At 38.5% G+C, this 18,693-nt stretch overlaps 1 protein-coding gene across 1 annotated transcript; it reads left to right on the top strand.

Moving 5' to 3' along the window:
* Nucleotides 1-2,324: 2,324 nt before the first annotated feature.
* Nucleotides 2,325-18,530, top strand: LOC133460478 (uncharacterized). The gene is made up of 7 exons (XM_061741048.1): nt 2,325-2,665; nt 3,924-3,962; nt 4,169-4,194; nt 8,147-8,184; nt 8,290-8,630; nt 9,234-9,364; nt 10,404-18,530. The coding sequence occupies exons 1-7, from the start codon at nt 2,516-2,518 to the stop codon at nt 10,432-10,434; spliced, it is 756 nt and encodes a 251-aa protein (XP_061597032.1). The 5' UTR covers nt 2,325-2,515; the 3' UTR covers nt 10,435-18,530.
* The last annotated feature ends 163 nt before the right edge of the window (nt 18,531-18,693 follow it).

The raw sequence follows: 18,693 nt of genomic DNA on the forward strand, positions 1-18,693 counted from the left end.
TCATTACGGAGTATAAATAGTGACAGTTAAAAAAATGTAAGTTTAAAAATGTAAAAGTTTAGAAAAAATTAAACAGTAGTGCGTACAGTGCAGAGTAAGTTAAAAGTGCAAGTCGGTGCAGTAAGAACTGGAACAAGTATTTAGGGTATTTAATGAGGAAGGTGGGTCAAGGTGGTGATGAAGGTGATGAGGGTGGGTCAATCAAATGCTTTGGTGTACAGATATGTTTTAAGCTGCCTTTTGAATATCTCTAAGGTGTTTGCTTCCCTGATATTTGAGGGTAGTGCATTCCACAGTTTTGGGGCATAGTTAACAAAGGCTGCATCACCAATCTTTTTGTGACTACTTCTGCTGATCTCTAATAGACCTGCATCAGATGATCGGAGTGTTCTAGCTGGTGTGTAGTTTGTTAGGGAGTTTGCAATGTAGCTTGGTCCTTGTCCATTTAGGGCTTTGTATGTGAGAAGGAGGGCCTTAAAATAAATTCTAAAAGTCACAGGTAGCCAATGTAGAGTAGCTAAGATTGGACTAATGTGTTCTCGCCTCTTGGTTTTGGTTAATAGTCTAGCTGCAGAGTTTTGAATAAGTTGGAGTCTTTCAGTGGTTTTCTTAGGAAGACCAGTGAAGAGTGCATTGCAGTAGTCCAGTCGGCTAGATATGAACGCATGAATTAGCTTCTCAGCATCATTTTGATTTATGAATGGACGAACCTTTGCTATGTTTCTGAGGTGGAAAAAAGCTGTTTTGGTCACTTTGTTTATGTGTGAGTTGAAGTTCAAGTCTGAGTCAAGGATGACGCCAAGACTAGTTACCTCAGGTTTAATTCAGGAAGTTAAGCTTCCTAGGTTTTTAGTTAGCATCTCTCTCTCGATTTGGGACCAACTAGAAGAACTTCAGTTTTATCTTCATTTAGTTTGAGGAAATTTGCATTCATCCATTTATTTATTGCCAACAAGCAGTTGGTAATGGATTTAATTGCTGTTGTATCGTTTGGTTCAGCGGATATGTACAATTGTGTGTCGTCTGCATAGCTATGGAAATCTACATTATATTCTCTAATGATGTCATCAAGTGGTAACATATAGAGAGAGAAGAGTAATGGACCTAAACAGCTCCCTTGTGCAACCCCATAGCAACTTTCATGTCTCTCTGATACATTGTTTCCCAGACTAACATAAAACTTCCTTCCTCTGATATATGTCTTGAGCCAGTTCAATACACAATCAGAGAAACCCAATATGCTTTTCAAGTCGATTGATTAAAATGTCATGATCAATAGTATCAAAAGCCGCACTGAGATCCAATAAGATAAGGATGGAGACTTTATTTGCATTTGAATTTAGTCTGAGATCACTAATTAATTTTGTCAGAGCCATTTCAGTACTGTGATATCTTCTGAAATGCGGGGAATTTCTTAATGCGCAGGCCTCTTGGAATACGGCCTTAGCGCCAGTAATCAGACATATTGACAATGTTCCAGTGCAGCCTAATTTCTCTCTCAGACAGCTTTTTTAACTTAAAGTATTCCCTTTTCAAGTCTGGTTCAACTTCAGGCAGTCCAGGTGTATCATCAAGTAAAGACTGAGTTACAATAATGTTCTTGCCTTGCTCACTTGAATATGAGAATGCTGTGCTGTGTCCATTCTCCATCTTGAGCTTGTTTGTAGAACTTTCCAATACCCTCAGAGTGCTGGTAGAGCTACTTCAGAAAGGCACTTCCCCAGTGCTGAGTAGTCATCAAGTGAAGAAAAAATCCGAAGTGCTCAGGGAATTGTTCAGAAAAAATCTTGAAGGTGCTCTTTGGTGTTGGGGAAAAAAAACAATATCTAGTCAAAAAAGGGAGTCCAAGGCACTCATCTTGTGGAAAAATATTAAAAAGCTTTTATTGAAACATGGCAAATAAGTTTAAAAACATGGGAGCAGAGACCCACGCGTTTCGGCGCAAGCCTTCGTCAGGGTACTGCTCAAACAATATACATATGTGTGTATGTATATATATATATATATATATACATATACATATATATATATATATATATATATATATATATATATATATATATATATATATATATATATATATACATATACATATATATATATATATATATATATATATATATATATATATATATATATATATATATATTTATATATATTTATTGGAATTTGTAAGATTTTAATTTGATGAAGTTTTGCAACCTTTGCTGGGTTTACCAGCCGCCATGTCACCCCGGGGGCCACACGCGTCTGCGAGCTGCGTCAGTGATATCAGCCAGTGCGCGGCACCGCAGCAGCTGCAGCCTGGAAACTTCACTAGAACACACGGAAGGGAAATATACCAGTCCAGACGTCACGGTGGGGGTGGCGTTTACTCATAACCTATAAAAGAGAAAATGTCTTTCTGACTAAAGACCTCTTCCACTGAAAAACGTTCAAGGACGTCACACCATTTATCAGCTGAGACAAAGATCGAATCCTTTAACATTTTATTTAACGCTTAAGTTAAAAAAAAATGTCGGTGATCCTTACACGACAAAGTAACCAGGACCGCTTTTGTGGTGGAAGTACAAAGGCGGACGAGGACGAGATGCCCCGCGACTCGCTGTGTACAGGGAAACGAAAGAGATCTGTTGGTAACTGCGCAGCTGGAGACACAGACGAGGTAGGTAGACGCTCATATCTGCTCTCAGCACGAAGCAGTGGAGACAGGAGCAGTAAAACACAACAGAACTTGGTTTAATCCCTGTATACTGTTCTTGTCTTCTTTTTTTTTTTTTTTTAAGTTTTCATTAAAGTTGACTGTTTACAAAAAAGAAAATAACTTGTTGCCACACCCAGGCTAAAAGTTTAAGGAAGGAAGATTGAATTTAATTGAATTTAATTGAAATTTTATTTCGAACATGAAACAGTAGTGAATAGCAAACAATAATAATCAATGATAAATAAATGTAAATAAGAAAAACAAAACAAAAATATAAATAAAAAAAACTGCATCCACCATAATTAACATGTTCGAAAAGGGGTAGGAAGAAGTAAGAACTTATTAAATCCTACCCCGTATACTATATTTCATTATGATCTAAATTAATTTAATTTCTATGCAAAAAACCAACAATCAATACATAAATATCAATAATAATACATAATAATACATCATCACACCTATATACACTGATGTAAATATACCCATTTATAAATTAATATATCAGTCTCAACAATATACAAAAAAAAACAACAACAAACAACTCATAACGGCAAAGCCCCCCCAAAAGCAACCAAAACCTTCTCAAGCCCCCTCCTCCCTGTATCTTGTAAAATGTATTTGTTTATATTTGTTTTTAAACTGGTTGGTGCTTGGACATTGCTTCAGATCCACAGTAAGTCTGTTCCGTAGCCTTATGGAACAGACTGAGATTAAATCATCAGTCTGAGGTGTTTTTAGTCTTGAACAGTGGAGGTTAAACCCAAAGTCCCCTAACCTATAGATATTCATATGTTTGACTTGTTCGTTTATGTATGTCCTCATTTGTCTAAAACAAATGGGGCAAATGTACTTTACAAAAATACTTAAAAAAATTTGAGAGAGACTCCAAAAAAAGGGAAAAACAAATGTTAATATTTTTATTATTAGCAGAAAAAGGAAAACATTGAGATGAAATCACATCTTCAAAATCGTGTCTGTAATAGGCTAAATTGCATGTCCTTTTTCATATTTTCAAATTCCCCAACTCAAGAGGTTCTGCTGTTTCGGTCTTGTGATCCGGCGCGTCTCAGTTAAACATCTGTGGCCACGGACGGGCAGGCCTGACACCGTTCAGATCAGAGAATTTAAATATTACATTACATGGCAACTTTTAGCTTAATTTTAGGTGGTGGTATTTTATTTTTTAATGATTAATATATTTATTGTATTTTTGCAGTTCTGCCATATAAACCTGGAACAAGTCAAAAGTCACCAGGTATTTAAATGTTGTGCTTTCTGAAGTCCACATTTATCCCCTGTTCAGTCCGCTGATATGCTTAAACAATAGCACTTCAGTGTATTTGCTTTGTAATCTATCGGATTGATAGCTTTTTTTTAGAAAAAATACAGCTGTTATTTCTTCAATTAAGTTGTTTAAATACTTATCTATCAGTGATTTAAATATTTTTTTATACATTCCAGAGAAGCAAGACGGGGAATCAACAATCGTGAGTAGCACTTCTTCTCCAATATGATTGATGAATAAACAAACTTCTATTAATTAATTAATTGATTGATTGATTGATTGATTGATTGATTAATCAATCAATGAATTAATATATATATATATGTCCTTTACTTGTTTTGAGCCATGGGAATAATTTCAGTACCTTGTTAGCTTTTGTGAAATCTTAGTCTGAATAATTGGTGGTGAAATGAGTCACATTTCAATGTACTTTTCTTCTTTTGGATTAAAATAAGAAAAAAAAAAGAAGTTGTGACGGAGGGAGAAAAACATTTTAAGCAGTAGAGTTCCTCTTATGATGGAACAGGAAATTTGTAGTCATCAGGATCGTGGTGGTTCTTGAACAGCTTTCTCCTTTCATCCAAAAGGATTGTTTAGTTGTAAAAGCTGAATTATGGTTCTGCGTTAAACCTACGCCATAGGTTACGCGGCTACGCGGGAGGCTTTCCGTAGCCTACGGCATAGCCTGATGTGCACCTCCCAAAAAACGTAACTAAGCGTCGTGGCGACGCAGACTCAACGCAGACCAAGAGGGCTGTGATTGGTTTGCTTGGTAGCAACGCATTTCCAGTTCCGGTTCGTGAAGCAGTAGTGAACTTTCAGTGCTCTTTTCTTCTGGTGTGATTTTTTTTTTTTTTTTTTTTTTTTTTTTTTTTTTTTTCTTTGGGGGGTTGTTTTGTTTTTTTGCACAATAGTTGTCCTTATCTCTTTGATTCACTGTGACCGGAACAAAAACAAAAGTATCAACTAGCGCTCTGGGGGGGGTACTGCACCGCGGCGAAATGGAGTGACGGAGAAGTCTGAAGGGTTCACGACGGCGTCACTGCAACGGCGTAGGCTCTGCGTTGGTTTAACGCAGAACCTTAAATCAGGCTTAAAGGGAATGTTCCGTTTTTTACAACCTGGACCTTATTTCTGGCATTTTTTATGGTTGTATACTCACCCAAAAGTTTGGTGTCATTTGGAGTCCTTCGGAAGATATTAGGAGTTTTGTGCGAGCCGCTTCTCCATATAATGGTAGCGAATGGGGGCACAGCGGGACACAGACGATGCAGCGTCTAAATAACACATTATTGCCGCGAAACTCGTTCATTTCTTTTATGAATCACTATGAATCACTGCTTCTGTGCATCTTCCAGGACCTGTTGTCTACATCCGGGGCTGTGTGTGTAACAAATAAATCAGTTTGTAAACAAGACCTCTGACAGGTACAGCTAGACTTTGCTAACGTATACTCTGGCTCAAAACGGTAAGGACGTCCATCATATTCAAAGTCGTTGTCCACAACCTCAGAATTTGACAAATATTCAGACATGTTTCAAATAACTAACAGTAAAATAACAGTATCGAACTCCAGCTGTACACAGAGCTGTGTCTGGGATGCGCGCACAGAGATGATGTCATGCAGGTCAGAGGTCTTGTTTACAAACTGATTTCCTTGTTACACACACAGCCCCGGATGTAGACAACAGGTCCTGGAAGATGCACAGAAGCAGATCTAGTGATTCATAAAAGAAATGAACAAGTTTCGCGGCAATAATGTGTTATTTAGACGCTGCATCGTCTGTGTCCCGCTGTGCCCCCATTCGCTACCATTATATGGAGAAGCGGCTCGCACAAAACTCCTAATATCTTCTGAAGGACTCCAAATGACACCAAACTTGCCTGGGTGAGTATACGACCATAAAAAATGCCAGAAATAAGGTCCAGGTTGTAAAAAACTGAACTTTCCCTTTAAGTGCGTGGCAGAGTTTTGGGTTGATAAGCTGTTGTTGGGACATTTGTTCCTGCAAGCTGTTGAAGTCACAAGTAATTCCCTGACCGACCCGTCCTTCCTGTAGATTTTTAAATTCATTTTTTCACCTGATCAGATGTTTTAGTCACATAAATCCAGATGTGAATGATTGCGAAACTGCCTAGGAAATTCAAGACTGCTTTTATGAGTTCCTGACAAGGAAACCTTTGGCCAGACCCTCTGTTTAATGGTGTCCTCTCTGTCTGTAAATGTGGACATTGCTGTCCTGAAATAATTTTCCTGGAGATGGAGATGACTTCGAATCCGGACCAGGGGTCGTGGATCTCTTGTATCTATTCTGTTCTCCACTTCTTCCATGAAAAAAATTGGCGTCAATAGGTGACGATGAAGAACTCATTGCACATCTGGATTTCTGACCTCAAAGCTCATAGTTGTATGTGAGATAGATTGGGGAGAGGTGGAGGTGTAGCAGGACTCTGATTTGATTGGTGGTTGAAATTGGTCAACTTTAATGTGTGCTGTGGGTGTGTGATACCATTACAGCTTCTTTTTATTCAAGTGGAATCCATCCTATCAGATTATCTGTTTCTAGTAGAATCCAAAGGGATGTCAAACCTTTCATCTGCAGTAATCTGTTGAAATGAGACTCTATCAAATGGTAACATGTGGCCTGCTGGGACAAGTATCACCGTCAACCACTTCAAACACAAGACTTGACAAGAGCGTGCCAGAGATGACAGAAGATGGACATTTTGTTCAAATACAAAAATATTTCTTCTGAGTTACTTTTAAATGCTTTTAAATTGTAAAGTCTGTTGTAAACATTCAACATGGATAAATGACATTGGACTGCATTTGGTGGGAACTCGAACCAATCTGCAACATCAAATCTCAACCCTCACCGCTGCTTGACTAACAAAGCAACAAACCCTGATCCCTGCCGTTGTGTGAAGACAGGGCAGCAAAGATGTAGGTGGAGCCAAAAGACCCCAAAAAATGCCTCCCCATTGACCAAACAAGGGATAAGGTGCTCAGACAGGCATCTCAAGGAGCTGTCGGCTGAAGCATGAAGCATGTAGGCTGGGAGATCCTTTGAATCAGCCCAAAGGAGCTGGAAACCAGTGCTTATGACAGGAACTTCCAGAATAACCTGCTCAAACTGTTACCGCCTACTACCACCAACCACAGATGACGAATGGAAGGATGCCTCAAAGCGAAAGCTATCACACCTCAAGAATCCACAAACTGTTAAGTTGCTGCATTCATTTGTTGCTGTTCATATAATTGTTATGTGTATCGTTATTGTATGATCATCAACTGTTTGAGTAATATTTTCAAACAATTGCACTTTTATGACACGAGTTGCAATAAAATCTTGAATCTTTGTTTTTATGATTTTTATATATTTGGCATTTTGATGATTAGAAATGAAATCGTGATTCTGATTTTTCCTAAGTCACAACAGCTCATCTTTTCTGGTGTGTCCAGTATCTCACCGAAAAGAGACATCAAGCGTTGCTAAGCCTTGCAGGTAGGTGTGTTTTATCGTAAATCTTTGCGATGTCAAGAAGCAACCCTTGCATGGTGGACATGGATGTGTGTGAGCACTGCCCCTAGGACTAAAACAGTCTTATAATCCAAAATAATAAAAAAACACTACAGGTTAAATATAAAAATCATTACTATTCATGGAAATAACCTGGACTCATGGAAGAATGGAATTTGAATGGTCATTGAGAAGATACTGCACCATGTCTGAGGACTGTAAAGCTCTGGTTTGATGTGGACACAATTCTTTCTCCGCATGCACAAAAGCACAGGACACGACAAGGGGCAGGACAGAACAAGTGGCGACAGATTACATACTTGGGCAACGGGATGAAATCTCTGGACAAGGACAAAGCAGACACTGCGGCCATGTAGAATAAGGATCTGGAGCAGCCGTACAGCCTGGATAGATGAGAGAAGACACAGGAAGGTAGCTGGTGTCATCACAGAGGGACATCGTAACAGACAACGGCAGCTCTCTCAATCAAGCTTAAACAAACAAATATTTTGTGAGCAGGACATGTGTGAACTAAAGTAACCATGGCTCTTGAGTGCATTGAATACTAAATCAACAATGGTAAAAAATGTCTCCGCTTCTTTTTCGTAAACTGTTGTATTTTCAATCTTTCAGATTGAAACCAGATTTCCCACTACTAGATGGTAAAACAGGTAGGCAGAAGTCATCCATCCATTCTTAAATGTATATGAATTTGTTGTTGTTTTTTTCTTTCTTAATTTTTCCTCAAACTCTTTTTGCGTTGTGTGTGGAAGCAGTTACCGAACTTAGGCATCAGAAGTTCACTCTTCCATCAAATGCAACACTGACAGTCGGGCACCTTGAGGACACAGAGTACGTCGACTTTCCTACTGACGTGAACGGATGGGGAAAATTCTTCCTCCCCAAAACAGTGCAGATGCAGGTTATAGGTTATGTGAAGGGCACCCGGTATCCATGTGGCCAGCTTGTTCTGATGACGTGTGAGGACAAGCAGATCTATGCCTATGATGAGAAGGAGCTGCATTTGGTGGCCACCAGCTGGGAGAGTCTGCGTGAGAAGGGAGTAGCCTATCCAGCACTCAAGAGTTACTACTCAGGGGAGGCCTTCAAGGATATGGTGAGTTGTCTGGGGAGACCGTGGATGTTTTTTTTGAATTGATTAGTTTTAGGAGTGACTGTGTGGGAACAAAGACCAAAAATCAGTCAAATCTTCAAATTAAAGTCCTACCGAGGCAAAAGGATGGCGCTGTCCTAGTGGCAGCTTGATGCAGTAGCTCCGTGTAGTTCTGTCAGTTTTTTATTTTTTTTTTATTTTTGCACTGCTCTGTACATCTTTGTAACGCACAACAGTGAGATGCTTTTCAAACATATATGTTTTAGTAAATCTATAGAGGTATGTGCAATAACATTGAGTTTATAATCTGCTTACTTACTATTGTATTTAAATTTATTTAAATACAATAAGTTTGAATTTAAATTTAGTTTATTTAAAAGGTGTGTTTTTCACTTTGCATCTATACATTTGTGTTTTATTATACAGTGACGATACAAAGTATTTTTTTCTTTTGGATGTTTCAAGGTCCCCTGAGCCATTCCTAATTATAAGCTTTATCAAAAATTTAAGTTTTAAGTTGAATCTATCAATCCATCAGTCTTTTCTATTTTAACTATCTAATGTATCAGTAATTTTGACTTTTTTGTGTGTGTCTGTTGTGTTTAGACCAGGGAGGACTGGGACGAAATCAGGAGAGGTCCTGTGGGGAAGAAATTAGATGAGAAGCATCACAAGTTCCTAGCAGCACGTAAATCCGCATTTTTGGAGAATCTCAGGATCAGCAGAGAAAGAAAGAAGTGGGTATCTATGCTGGAAGATTAAAATTAGACAAATTAAAAATGGAAAATACATTTTGGAATCTCAGGATTGAAAATTATTTTTATCAACAATTTGGCAGGGTTATGCAGCAGGCGGCTTGGCATGGTTAACCAGAATAAAGATAGACACCGCAAAAACGGGAATAACAGAGCTTCATTCAGTCTTTCGTTTCACTCGATCCAACAACTGAACTCAGCTGTGGATGCGCAGCCATTTATTGACACACCCACAAATCACAGCACCTGTCTGGTCAATCAGATCAACCAATTAACGAGTGACACACAACTTGAGTTCAAACAAAGACAAATAATTGAGAGCACTCAGTCTCAACAACTATAATATTATTATATTTCTTATATATTATTGTATGGTGATATCATTTTGTTATATGTTATAATATTATAAAAATTATTATGTTATATTAGGATATTACTATATTATTATGCTATATTTATATTATATCGTGCTAAACCACTCTATACGATAATTATTTATTTGTTTACTTATTTATTCTCGAATTAATATTCTTAATTTATGTACCTATCTATGTATCTACTTTCATCATCTTATTTACACACACACACACACACACACTTAGATACATATCATTGTAACTGATGTTGTCTTTTGTCGCTGTTTGCACTGTATGTTAATAAATTAAAAAAAAAAATTATTTTCATCAACAATTTGTGGGATTTAACTGAACAGTGGATCACGTATTCATGTATCAGGTCTTTGGAAAGCGCTTAGAGACAACTGCTGTTGTAATAGACGGTATATAAATAAAACTGAATTGAATTAAGGAGTGGATAATTGATCAGTATCACATCTCAGTCCGTTAGCAGCAGTTCAAACTTTTGGCGCTTTATTGGTGGGTTATTAATCGACGTAAAGATATAGCAGCATACTTTTGACACATGTTCACTCACTGTAAGATTCATGAAAAACAAAACGAGGGTGGTTAAGTTAAACCTGCAATTGTAAAAGTAGTAATTGTTTTCTCTCTCTCGTCTTCAGGTGTCATCAGGAGAATGGCAGTTCCCTCTGATCATATCCTAAATCAGTTTGTGCCAACAGGTGGTACCTAATCATGGGGATTACTGCTTTGAGATTAAAGGAATATTTTTAAATATACACAGCATGTATGCATGGAACGACGGTCTGATTTAGTGGTTATTTGAGCAAAAATGTTTGGTAGTTGATGTAATGACAGAGTACTGTACCTGTACCTGTACTGTTCTGTTTGTTTACAGCTGAATTTAAATGTAAACAATGTTAATTTCAGTACTAATCTCTAACCCTAGATCCAGTTTTCTTTATCATGCCACTGCACTATAACCTTGAAGTGCCTTGTTGCTGAAATGTACTACTAAGGGTGTCAAATTAGCGCTTTAATTGCAATTGGTTAATTACAGGCCTATTTAGCCTGTTATTTTTTTTAATCGCTTAAAGCAGCACTATGTAACTTTTCCACCTTAATATAATATTTCCAGAGTCATTGTGATGGTACATCAACTTACAAAGCAGGTTCAACAAACTCTGAGTCTAATCCTGAATTCTTAGTTGATCTACTCTGAGATCGGAAACTCTGAGTTTTCGGTTCCAGAACAGCGGATTTGAGTTAATTTACTCAACTCTAAGTAGTTTCACCTGGAGTTAAGCGCATGCAGCACAACTATAAAAAGCCAGCATCAATGGAGCCCTGATACAACGATTCACCGTGGCAACCGGCGACAACAAAAGATCCACATACTTTTTCTTTTTTTTTTTAACTTTATTTAACATTTCAATTTACAAAATCCCTTTGAGGAAACATTAATTTGCATCTGAAGATCCACATACTTCACGCCGTGTCCTTTTTCACCTGAATGGAATTAGAGATTTTAATGCGCACATACGGCGAATTTGTACATGTTTTTCGAAAAAAGAGTAACAACACAGAATATAATATAAAATTAATTTAACAGATCTCTACATCATTCACCTGTAATCCTGTGGAACTCCTCCTTGATGGCTTGGACAGGTTTATGTAGGTTTGCCACCCGTCCCTTGAAATACGGAATTGTTCTGTAATTGGGAATTAAAAGTTGCGTTCCGTATTGAACCAATACAGACACATATTATGCTCTTATTTATTTATGTAATAATATACAGGTGGAGGTTGGAAAATTTGAATATATTGCAAAACTTCATTCGTAGTAAATTCAACTTACGGTGAAACAAATATTATTTCCCACTACATGCAAAGTGTGATATTTCAAGCCTTTATTTGTTATAATTTTGATGATTATGGCTCACAGTTTATGAAAACGCCAAATAAAAAATCTAAAATTTTTTTTATATATTATGAAATCATTAAACAATTAAATCATCAAAATCATAACAAATAAAGGATTAACATATATTGCTTTGCCTGTAATGAGACTATGTAGGCTACTGTAATATACATGTATTACGCGGTCTGATAACAATCTCCCGACGAATATTTAATTCTCTGCGCATTAATGCTGCACCTTCATCAATTGGGTCTTCATCAAAAGGACATGCCATGTTCGTGACAATGGACTTCTAATATATATACTGACTCTGTTTTTAATGACAGACGCCAGAACTTCACCAAAACTCGCCTGCTGACTGAATGAATGAGGAAATCAAATGTGCGTGCGGCTCTGAAAGAGGGCGGAGACGCAGAGAAACTCCAGGTTTCACGATATAAACCTGGTCCCGACCAGGTTAGGTTCAGAGCGTCTGTTACTACGGTAACTGACCGAGAGCTTAAGTTACCTCTCTTTGTGAAACAGGCTAGAGTTACCTCTCTTTCTCTGGTTTGAGTTACCTCCCTTTGTGAAACGGAAAACTCAGAGTTTCCCTCATTTCAGGGTTAACAGACTCAGAGTTTTCACTAAACCTGCTTTGTGAAACGGACCCCTGGTCTGAGGGGTCTGTATTGCCTTCACTGGCACTATGTAACTTTGAGGTGGATGGTAGGAACCCTTCCACACTAAAAAACTACACATTTTTATGACTTTGACTGCTTTACGGCATACGTCACTTCCCCCTCCTTCCCCGATTCGTAGTCGAGACGAAAATGGGCGGGGCTTGGAGCACAGAGCTCAGCAGAAGCTGGTATCATGGCCGAAGCAGCGAAAAAAACGAAGAAAATAAAAGTTTTATCGGTGGAGGCGAAAAAAGAAAGCGGGAGAGTAACAAGCTAAATGCCTGGACAAAAAAAAAAAAACAACAAGAATAAACATTGGCCCGGCGTTCACTCGCTGTCGTGAGCTGAAAGACGAGGAGGGATGTCCGACAAGAGAGACAGGATTGTTATGATACAAATGTAAATGTAGAGTTCTATGTTCAATAAGAATCAAAATTAGAATGTTTTCACATACAGGGGATTCGTCTTGGGTTCTAGTATTTTTCCTGAGAACTGTAAAATTGTGCAGGGCTGATCTGCAAAATATAAGGAATGAGCATTCAGTTATTCACAGGTTATAAAGTATTTTTTTATTTTGTCAGTAAGTATGTTGGACTACTAATTTATGACGAAGTCCCTCTAAAAAACGTGACAGGAAAATGGTACAGTTGAACAAAACCAGAGCGTTTGTAGTTTGGGGCGCATTATCTCGCTGAAACCGGACGGGGGTCCGGGGGTGACTTCACTAATAAAACCAAATTGAACTTAGTGATTTGATTTTAGTGATTTGTTTATTGTTTATTTGTTTATTGTTTATTTTTTAATACCAAAGAGTAAAATTACCGGAGTCAAATTCCTTGTTGGACAATGTTCGAACCTGGCCAATAAAGCTGATTCTGATTCTGATTCAACATCGTCATATTATATTGTTTAGCCAAAAATAGATACATTACCTCTTCGCTATCCATCCTGCAAACAACCGCTGAAAACAGAAAAGTCTGTCCCGCTCATTCACTATCAAAACAAATGCACGCGACAGGGACAGGATCTTTCCGGCAGTAGGCGCTGGTGCTCATGGGAAATGTAGTGTTCTTTCTGGTAAAGCACTACCGCTTTTGTCCAAAGGAGTCGCCATACTCAACAAAAGCTGAAAGTTACATTGTGCTGCTTTAATGTATTTTTTAATCTCGAACTTTTCTTTTTCTGTTTGAGAGTTGCCTTTATTATGAAATCGGTGTTTGTGGGGTGGGCTTCTTGTGCTTGAGTTGTGGGCGGAAAAACAATGGTCAGTCCCACCTTGAAGTGGACATTGATTGGTTGTCCCGACGGCACCATTGATAAAGGTAGAGTGATATGTGTCTTTGTGGAAAGGACTGGAAAGGACTGTTCAACACGAAGCAGCTCAAGTTTAGCCACATAAACGCAGAGCACTCGGGTCGCGAGCGCAGCCACAGTTAACGTTAGCAGCAACGATGTTGCCACAGCAACTATGTTAACACAGCAACGCTCTTCCCCAAACTAAACTCGAGAGCACCGCGCGCATGCGCACGTCTGCAACCGAGAGGCTGGCGAATGTTCTTGCCAAGTGGACGTAAATGGCTAGGACTGCATCTGTTCAAATCTGTTAAAAAAAAAAAAAAATTACTTTTGTTGTTATATATCAGTCTTTTGATCTGCCACTATAATGTAATGAATTCAAAAGAAAACACCTCAAGTTGAGGGCTTTTCTCAGCAATTTTTAGGTGAGATTAAAAAGCGATTTATTAGATTAATTAATTAATCATATTTTTTGAATCGGTTGACAGCAATATGTACTACACAAATAAAATAAAATGCTCTATAAACTGCATATTTAAGATTAATATGTGATTGTAGGGAGTATAGATAGGAAGTCGTTTTGTTGGGATATGTATGATAAGTTCAGAGGGTGTTGTGCTGAATTTGCTATTCAACGCATTATGTGGGTTTGGGGTTTGGTATGGGATGGGACTATCTAATGGGGTGATAGCTGACAAATCGATGTGTGTTTTATCCTTTTTTTTGTTTTACCTCCCCCCCTTTTTTTTCTTTCCCCTTTTTTTCTCTCCTTTTCCCCTTTTTTTTCTTTCTTGGAGCTACTCACTTTATTCTCTCTGTGCGAGTAATTTAGATGAAGGGCCATCTCAATTTTATTAGCTGGAACGTTAAGGGGTTAAACCACCCAGTGAAAAGAAACAAAGTCCTCATGCATCTGAAGCAGCTCAGTGCTGGGGTAGCCTTTCTCCAGGAAACTCACTTGCATGACTCCGATCACTGGCGATTAAGTAAACGCTGGGCAGGACAGTTTTTTCACTCAAATTTCAAGGGTAAGGCCAGAGGAGTGGCTATCCTCGTTGGAGGTGACATTCCTTTTGAGCCCTCCAACATTATAGCAGACAAATTTGGTCGTTATATTATCGTTTCAGGTAAACTTTACAATAAGTCGGTGATTTTGGCTAATGTCTATGCGCCTTATGTTGATGATGTACAGTTTTTCAACAGGTTTTTCTCTTAACTTCCTTGATTTACATTCTCATTCTCTAATTCTCGGAGGGGATTTTAACTGTTACCTGGATCCGGTGTTAGATCGCTCCTCCCCTAAACCTACCACTCTTAGCAAGTCTGCCAGTTATGTCAAGTCATTCCTCGCCGATTTTAGCCTCTCGGACCCCTGGCGGTTCTTATACCCCACAGGAAGAGAATACTCTTTTTTTCTCCCATGTTCACCGCACATATACTCAAATTGACTATTTCTTCTTAGACAATAACTTAATCTTGAATCTCAAATCATGTAGCTATGAAGCTATCATTATTTCCGATCACGCTCCCTTGGTTCGTGTACTGGCTTTTCCTGAGGCCGAGTATACAAGGAGACACTGGAGATTAGATCTGCTGTTGCTTATCGACGAGAGCTTTCACACACATATTTCTACACATATTAAAACATTTTTAAACATTAACAAAACACCAGATGTGTCCAATAAAACGGTTTGGGAGGCAATGCAAGCCTATTTAAGAGGGGAAATCATATCATTTGCAGCATATAGAAAGAGGTGTTCAAGGCAGAAACAGACTGACATAGCTAACTGGATTTTAAATATAGATAGACAGTATTCAAATTCACCCTCTCCTGAATTGTACAAGGAACGCTTGAGACTTCAGACGGAATTTAATCTTCTTACTTCTCACTTAGTCGAAAGACAGTTACTTAGGACTAAAAGCTACTTTTATGAACATGGTGAAAAAACAGGCAAACTCCTGGCCAATCAACTGCGTGGGTTGAGAGCGAAGCAACTTATTGCTGGTGTTCGGACGGATAAGGGAGGTGTAACTTCCGACCAGAAACTGATCAACGACAAGTTTAGAACCTTCTACTCCAATTTATACACTTCGGATTGCACAACAGATTTAAATGTCATGGAAAACTTTTTTAATAGCCTTGATTTACCATCGCTTTCTCAAGATCAGAAGAATAATCTCGATGCCCCCATTACTCAGGAGGAAATTTCAGCTGCAATTTAATCTATGCAGTCGGGTAAATCACCCGGACCTGATGGGCTTTCTTCAGATTTTTTCAAAAAAATTTCTGTTGAATTGTCCCCTTTTCTATGCTGGTGCTCTCTGACACCTTTAACTCAGGTGCTCTTCCTCCTTCATTTAACCAAGCTTGCATTTCACTGTTGCTGAAAAAAGGTAAAGACCCACTAGAGTGTGCCTCGTATAGACCAATATCACTACTTAACACAGATGTAAAGATCCTGGCCAAGGTCTTGGCCCACAGATTAGAAGATATTCTTCCTTCTGTAATATCCCCTGATCAAACCGGATTCATGAAAGGACGCCACTCATTCTACAATATCCGTCGACTATTCAACATTTTATATTCCACAAAACATACAGACCCAGAGTGCCTCGCCTCTATGGATGCCGAGAAGGCATTTGATAGAGTTGAGTGGAATTACTTATTCACGACACTTAGGAAATTTGGTTTTGGTCCGGCCTTCTCTTTTTGGATTAAAATACTGTACTCGTGTCCTCCTGCTTTTGTTTTGACCAATAGCCACTCCTCAGAATTTTTTAATTTACATCGTGGAACCCGACAGGGGTGCCCACTAAGCCTTCTCCTTTTCGCGCTTGCTATCGAGCCTCTTGCGATCGCCTTGCGTGGCAACAGGAAGATACGAGGGATATGGAGGGCAGGAGTTGAGCACAAGGTCTCGTTGTATGCGGACGACTTACTTTTGTTTGTCTCAAAGCCTGCCTCCTCTCTACAAGAGGCCCTCTCTGTGTTGGAGCTTTTTAGTCAGTTTTCAGGATATAAACTAAATTTAAATAAAAGCGAACTATTCCCTATTAATAAAAGAGCCCTCAAACTTAATTTTGCAGATTTCCCATTGAAGGTGGTGAAAGATCACTTCAACTATCTTGGAATATGTGTAACTAGAGACCTTAAAGATTTATTTAAATCAAATTTTCTCACTCTATTAAATCAGGCGGAAAACACTATCTAAATGGTCTCCTTTGTCTTTGTCTATGATTGGAAGAATAAATTCAATTAAAATGAAGTTGCTTCCAAAGTTCTTGTATCTATTTCAGTGTCTCCCGATTCTCGTCCCAAAATCTTTTTTTACGGCCCTTGATTCTTTATTAACGTCCTATATTTGGAATGGTAAACGCCCACGGTTACGGAAGGCTTTTCTCCAAAGACCTAAGCAGGTGGGAGGAATGGCTCTGCCTAATTTCCAGTATTATTACTGGGCAGCGAATATTCAATGCTTGATGTACTGGATGCATTTCCATCTTGAACCCTCTCGCCCTCCTTGGGTGTCAATGGAGATGTGCGCAAGTAGTCCTGTTTCCTTGCCTGCTCTTTTGGGCGCTGCACTTCCACTTGCTTCAAGTATCCCGAAGGGTAATCCAGTGGTTAGACCATCCTTGCTAATTTGGGCCCAATTTAGGAGAAGTTTTGGACTGCAGTTATTCTCACTTCGAAGTCCAATTGCGGCCAACCATTTATTTGTCCCTTGTATGGTTGATAGCACATTTAAAATCTGGCACAAGAAAGGTTTGAGATGCTTCGAAGACCTTTATTCTGGTAATCATTTTACTTGTTTTTCTCAACTGACAGAAGACTTTGGTATTGCCAAAACCCATTTTTTTTAGATTTTTACAAGTTAGGAATTACATACAGGGTGTTACACCTCAGTTCCCTCTGAAGCCTCAAGTCAATCCTCTTGATATTTTTCTCTCTTTTAACCCCACAGCTAAAGGTACCATATCTAACCTATACAACCTTATTTCCAAACTACACTGCTCGTCAATGACGGTTATAAAAACGACTTGGGAACAAGACCTGAATTACACTTTTACTGATGATATATGGGACTCAGTACTTGATCGGATTCACTCTTCGTCCTTGTGTTCCCGACACGCACTTTTGCAATTCAAAGTAGTGCATCGCACCCATATATCAAAAACTAAACTGGCTCGAATGTATCCTGAAGTTGATCCCACTTGTGACAAATGTAAAAATGAACCTGCTTCACTTTATCATATGTATTTGTCGTGTCCCTCTTTAGGTAACTTTTGGACCTCAGTTTTCCAGATAATGTCAGAGACCATTTGTCACCAAATTGAGCCAAATCCTCTGCCTGCCATTTTTGGAATTGCTCCAGACTTGGATTTGCCCAAAGCTAAACTCAGGGTTCTGGCTTTTGCTTCCTTATTTGCTCGAGGTATCACACTTAAATGGAAGGAGTCTACACCTCCTTCTGTCTCACATTGGCTCAAAGAAATAATGCTATGCATGAATCTGGAGAAGATTAGATATACTATCCGAGGTTCAGAGAATACATTTTACAGATTGTGGCGCCCCTTCTTGGCATTTTTTGAGAAACCCACAACGGTAGTCTCGGAGTAGCTTCAACCCCCCCCTCCCTTTTTTTTATTTATTTATTACTTTTTTTATGCACTTTTTCTAACTCATTCAATTGTCTGTAACTTTGCTATGCTTGATTCTTATATATTCATAATGCTGTGTTTATTTCTTTTGGTCAGCTGGTGTTGTTTGTCCATGTTTGGGCAACAAGGTGTGTTGTGGTCTGGGTGGGGACTGATAAAGGGGGAAAAAAAAGAAAAAAATCTTCCTCCTGTAAAGTTAATGTTTTATTCTTGACTTTTCGTTAATAAAAAGACCTTTGAAAGAAAGATTAATATGTGATGTGAATTTCTGCAGGATACTGTGATAAAAGTTTAACTTTGGTAAAACAAACTCCTATATAATGCTGACAAAATACCAAAATTAATTTATTGCAGTTTTATTTCTGGAGCTTCAGAATCACAAACTCTTTTGGTGTAGTTACACTAAAAGAG

This window comes from Cololabis saira, chromosome 15 (genome assembly GCF_033807715.1).
Source record: "Cololabis saira isolate AMF1-May2022 chromosome 15, fColSai1.1, whole genome shotgun sequence".
NCBI classification, from domain to species: domain Eukaryota; kingdom Metazoa; phylum Chordata; class Actinopteri; order Beloniformes; family Belonidae; genus Cololabis; species Cololabis saira.